Source organism: Hibiscus syriacus, unplaced genomic scaffold (genome assembly GCF_006381635.1).
Source record: "Hibiscus syriacus cultivar Baekdansim isolate YM2019G1 unplaced genomic scaffold, ASM638163v2 tig00010601_pilon, whole genome shotgun sequence".
Lineage (NCBI taxonomy): Eukaryota > Viridiplantae > Streptophyta > Magnoliopsida > Malvales > Malvaceae > Hibiscus > Hibiscus syriacus.
Genome location: NW_024062226.1, coordinates 3,208 through 7,284, shown reverse-complemented (window position 1 = coordinate 7,284; position 4,077 = coordinate 3,208). Strand labels below are relative to the sequence as shown.

At 30.5% G+C, this 4,077-nt stretch overlaps 1 protein-coding gene across 1 annotated transcript; it reads left to right on the top strand.

Moving 5' to 3' along the window:
* Positions 1 to 1,247: 1,247 nt before the first annotated feature.
* Positions 1,248 to 3,627, top strand: LOC120204293 (transcription factor MUTE-like). The gene is made up of 3 exons (XM_039204395.1): positions 1,248 to 1,343; positions 1,492 to 1,860; positions 3,380 to 3,627. Exons 1-3 carry the CDS (start codon positions 1,248 to 1,250, stop codon positions 3,470 to 3,472), a joined length of 558 nt encoding a protein of 185 aa, XP_039060326.1. The 3' UTR covers positions 3,473 to 3,627.
* Positions 3,628 to 4,077: the final 450 nt, after the last annotated feature.

Below are 4,077 nucleotides of genomic sequence, written 5' to 3'. Positions count from 1 at the left end.
CACCGGTATCATCTTTCTCCGTCGATTTAGTCTTTGTTGTTCGCCCATGGTGAAAGATGATACCAGCGGCAACGACGACGACGGGAACTTCAAAGCTATGAAAATAAATTAGGGTTTATAAATTTCTCAAATTAACATGTGATCTAATTATAATTAAATAAGATTATAAAAACTAATGTTTTATAAATATTGTATTTTAATTAAATTACATTTATGTTTTGACTAATTTATAAATACGTTTAGTATTTTATGAATTTATTTTGATAGTGCCATCATTAACGGTACTCGTCGAGTGGTAGTATTATTCTAATGAAAATAGGTAGAAAATACTAGAATAAAAGGAAAAGGGGTTACATGAAATCAAATTGAATTAGTGAGCATGATGTTTATGTTGCCACCTTTTTCGACTGCTAAAGATTAAAAAAAAGTAATCTTGATTCTCAGGATGATTCTTCACCTTTCTATCAGTTGCAACATGAAGGACATGCCTTAGCTTATAGGTAAAATAAAGAAAGAACTGGGCTATACTATTTATTTTATTACCGAAGGCTTAGGCTTCTATGGGACCAGTCGAGCATGCTTCGGGACATCGACCCTATGGTCAGAATCTTCAATCTGGAAGCTCTGCTGGTGCATCAGGCCAACGAAACATGTCCACCTGGGACTTGGGTCTGCTTGGTTAAGGGTTTTGGGTTATTTTTTTGGCCCATTTTTAAATGAGGTTTGTAAAACATGTAAATAAACAAACAAATAGAGCATTATTTTATTTTCAAAAAAACAAAAAAAAAATTATTTATTTAACTCATTTTTGTGTGTGCATATCTTTTCATTTTCTACTGTTAATCTCAGTAACATATTTTTATTCATGTAACGGTCCTAAATCTACGTAAAACTAAAGAATTTTACATTGTGTAATAAGATCTAATACTTATATAGAAAGTGTGTGGTAAGAATAGGGGATAGAGCAGTTAAAAGATGAGTGAAATTAGATGAGGAGGCATGTAATTGTTCCAAGATAATAAACGTGAGCTTTACGTAATAACAATAATTTCTGATAGTAAACCATAGAAACCTCACGAGACTGCACCCTGCAGCATTTAAGTGATCATCCACCACTTTCCCAACTGTTTATATGTATATATACCCATACCATACAAAACACTTCTTCATCTCAAAACATTAGAGCTGGAAGATCAATCACTTTTATAAAAGATAAACCCTACTTTCAAATTATAAAAACTATAAACATGTCTCATATTGCTGTGAAGAGAAATAGGAAAAGGCAACTGAATGAACATCTTAAAGTTTTACGTTCTTTAACCCCTTGTTTCTACATTAAGAGGGTAATTTGTTTTCTTTCTTCTTTTCAATATGGATATTGCGAAACCCAACCCTAATTGTTCAAGTTAAGAGCTTTTCTTTAATAGTTTGAGATAATTATAAGGTAGTATATGTTCAGAATTCTTTTAATATGGTTATTTTGGTTTTCAGGGTGACCAAGCATCGATCATAGGCGGTGTGATAGAGTTCATCAAGGAAGTGCAACAAGTTTTACAATCTCTGGAATCGAAGAAACAAAGGAAGAGTTTAAGCCCTAGCCCTAGTCCAAGTACTCCAAAGTCACTACATCTGCCTGCAAAACCTAACCCTATGGGAGAAGTCGGCGCATGTTTCAACTCGTCTCTTGCGGATGTCGAAGCAAGGATCTCGGGATCGAACGTCCTCCTGAAAATCGTTTGCCAACAAATACCTGGTCAGATTCTGAAGATAGTAGCTGTGCTGGAGAAATTTTCATTTGACGTTCTTCACCTCAACATCAGCAGAATGGAAGAGACTGTGTTATACTCCTTTGTCATCAAGGTATCCATCATTTATTCGTTTTAACCATAGTTGCTGTTGCAGGTATTCAATGATGCATCACTATCTTAAATTTGATGATATCACGGGGATTTTGGAGTTTAAGGTTTATATTCCTTTTTCATAAAGGTACGACCATTTGTCGTGGGTACTAAGTAATGTTCCACATGAAAATAATGTTTCAAAGAATTAATAATATCATAGGCTTTCAGGGGTTTAGGGTTTCTAATCCACCGTTTGTTTCAGCCATAGTTGTGGGTATTGAGTAATGAAATTGATAATGTTTCAAAGAATTAATTTGACGATATCACCCTGTGTTTTATAATGGGGAAAAATCAATGGAAAAAATGTTCTTAGAAGAATTACAGATGAGACAGAGAATCAATGGGATATTAGATAAATCAAATCACAAATTAATGATATTACTCTGGACACTAAATTATATATATATATATAATATATATATATATTATATATATATGCATATTAGTTCATACAATGTAATTTTGTTAGGATCATTAGATGAGTGAAAATAGACAGCTAGTATTAACAACAGGAAATGAGAAGATATTCCTAGAAAAAATAAGGAGATAATCTCATCCGTTCATTACAACTCATCCAACGATCTTAAAAATGTGTAAAACTAAAAATTTTGCACTAGGTGTAGCTATAGGTGGATCCTAACTATATATATATATATATATATATATATATATATATATTCAATTGCATAGTGTAAAACTTTTAGTTTTACAAATTTTGGGATTGTTGAATGAGAAAAATAAAAAATTGAGATTAACAATAGGAAATAAAAAATTCACTAGAAAAAATAAGGAATTAATCACAGCCTTTGATTTTATCTCATCCAACAATCTTAAAAGACATAAAACTAAAAGTTTTACAATGTAAGTGGATCGCAAACTATATATTTATAGACTATGATAGATTTTGCTTTCCAATATGCGTTTAATATGTGCTTCAAATCATATGCTCATTTTAAGCGGATTTCATTGCAAATTCCTCAAGGCAAGCATTGTAAACTAGAGAGCAATAAATATATAAACAAAAATGGCTTGAGATTGCATTTCATCCATTAAGATAAAGCATGGATTCATTTTATCCTTTTGCTCATTATTCTTTTGGATAATTTGGGGTGATTATAAAATAATATTTATTCAATTTTTCTTATTTTATTTACAACACACACTTTGTAAAAATAATTACTCAAACCCAAACTCTTTAAGGAAAACAATACTGATCACTCGTTGAGTTCATAATTTTATCAATATTTTTCTTGTTATTCTTTTAAATATTCTGAGATGATTAAAAATTAGTATTTGTTAAGATTTTTTCTTAGTCTATTTGCGACGCACACACGCCTTATAAAAACAGTGACACGAACACAAATCCTTTAAAAAAATACTCTTTTACCTCTAAGGCCACTCATTGAGTTATTACTGTCTTTTTGTTTTTATTATATATACGAAGGCTTATGTTAGTTTGTAATGTATTTTTTGAACAGATTGGTCTAGAATGTCAGCTGAGCTTGGAGGAACTTGCTACTGAAGTTCAGCAAAGCTTCTTCTCAGAGCCTGTTTTTCTCAACGAAATATAGTTTTTCATACTAATAAAATTTTCATATTTTCATGGTGGTTATATCAGCATACAAGAAATGGAACATATATAATTTCATTTCTTTTAAATTATAATATATTTACTGGTAAATAAAGAAAATCATCAACCTATCCACTTTTTCCATTTTGTGGAGGGATAGTTTTACAGACAATTGCTCCATTACGAGAGTAATAAGAGTGGATGATAAATGAGAAAATACATGATGTTAATTGTTAGAGTTCTACTCAAATTCAAAGTGACACAAATTAATTAACATATTAATTTGAGAAAGTAAGAAATTTAGTTTAATTAGAAGTAGAAACTTTATTATCCTTTATATAGAAAACTTAGATTTCTACTTTATAAGTTTCTTTTGTATTCTTCTTCTCTCGACATTAGTGAGTTTTTTTTTTGTATTTTTATTTTCTTGACATTAGTGAATTTTCTCATTTTCTACCTATAGTTTTTCCTGAAAGAATTTTTCATATAAAATCTTAGTGTCTATTTTATTGGGCGATCATTATGCATGTCGTTATCTCATGGCATTAACTATGATCCCCATGAATTATGTAAAAAATAGTGAAGTAGTTGTTTTAATGAGACATG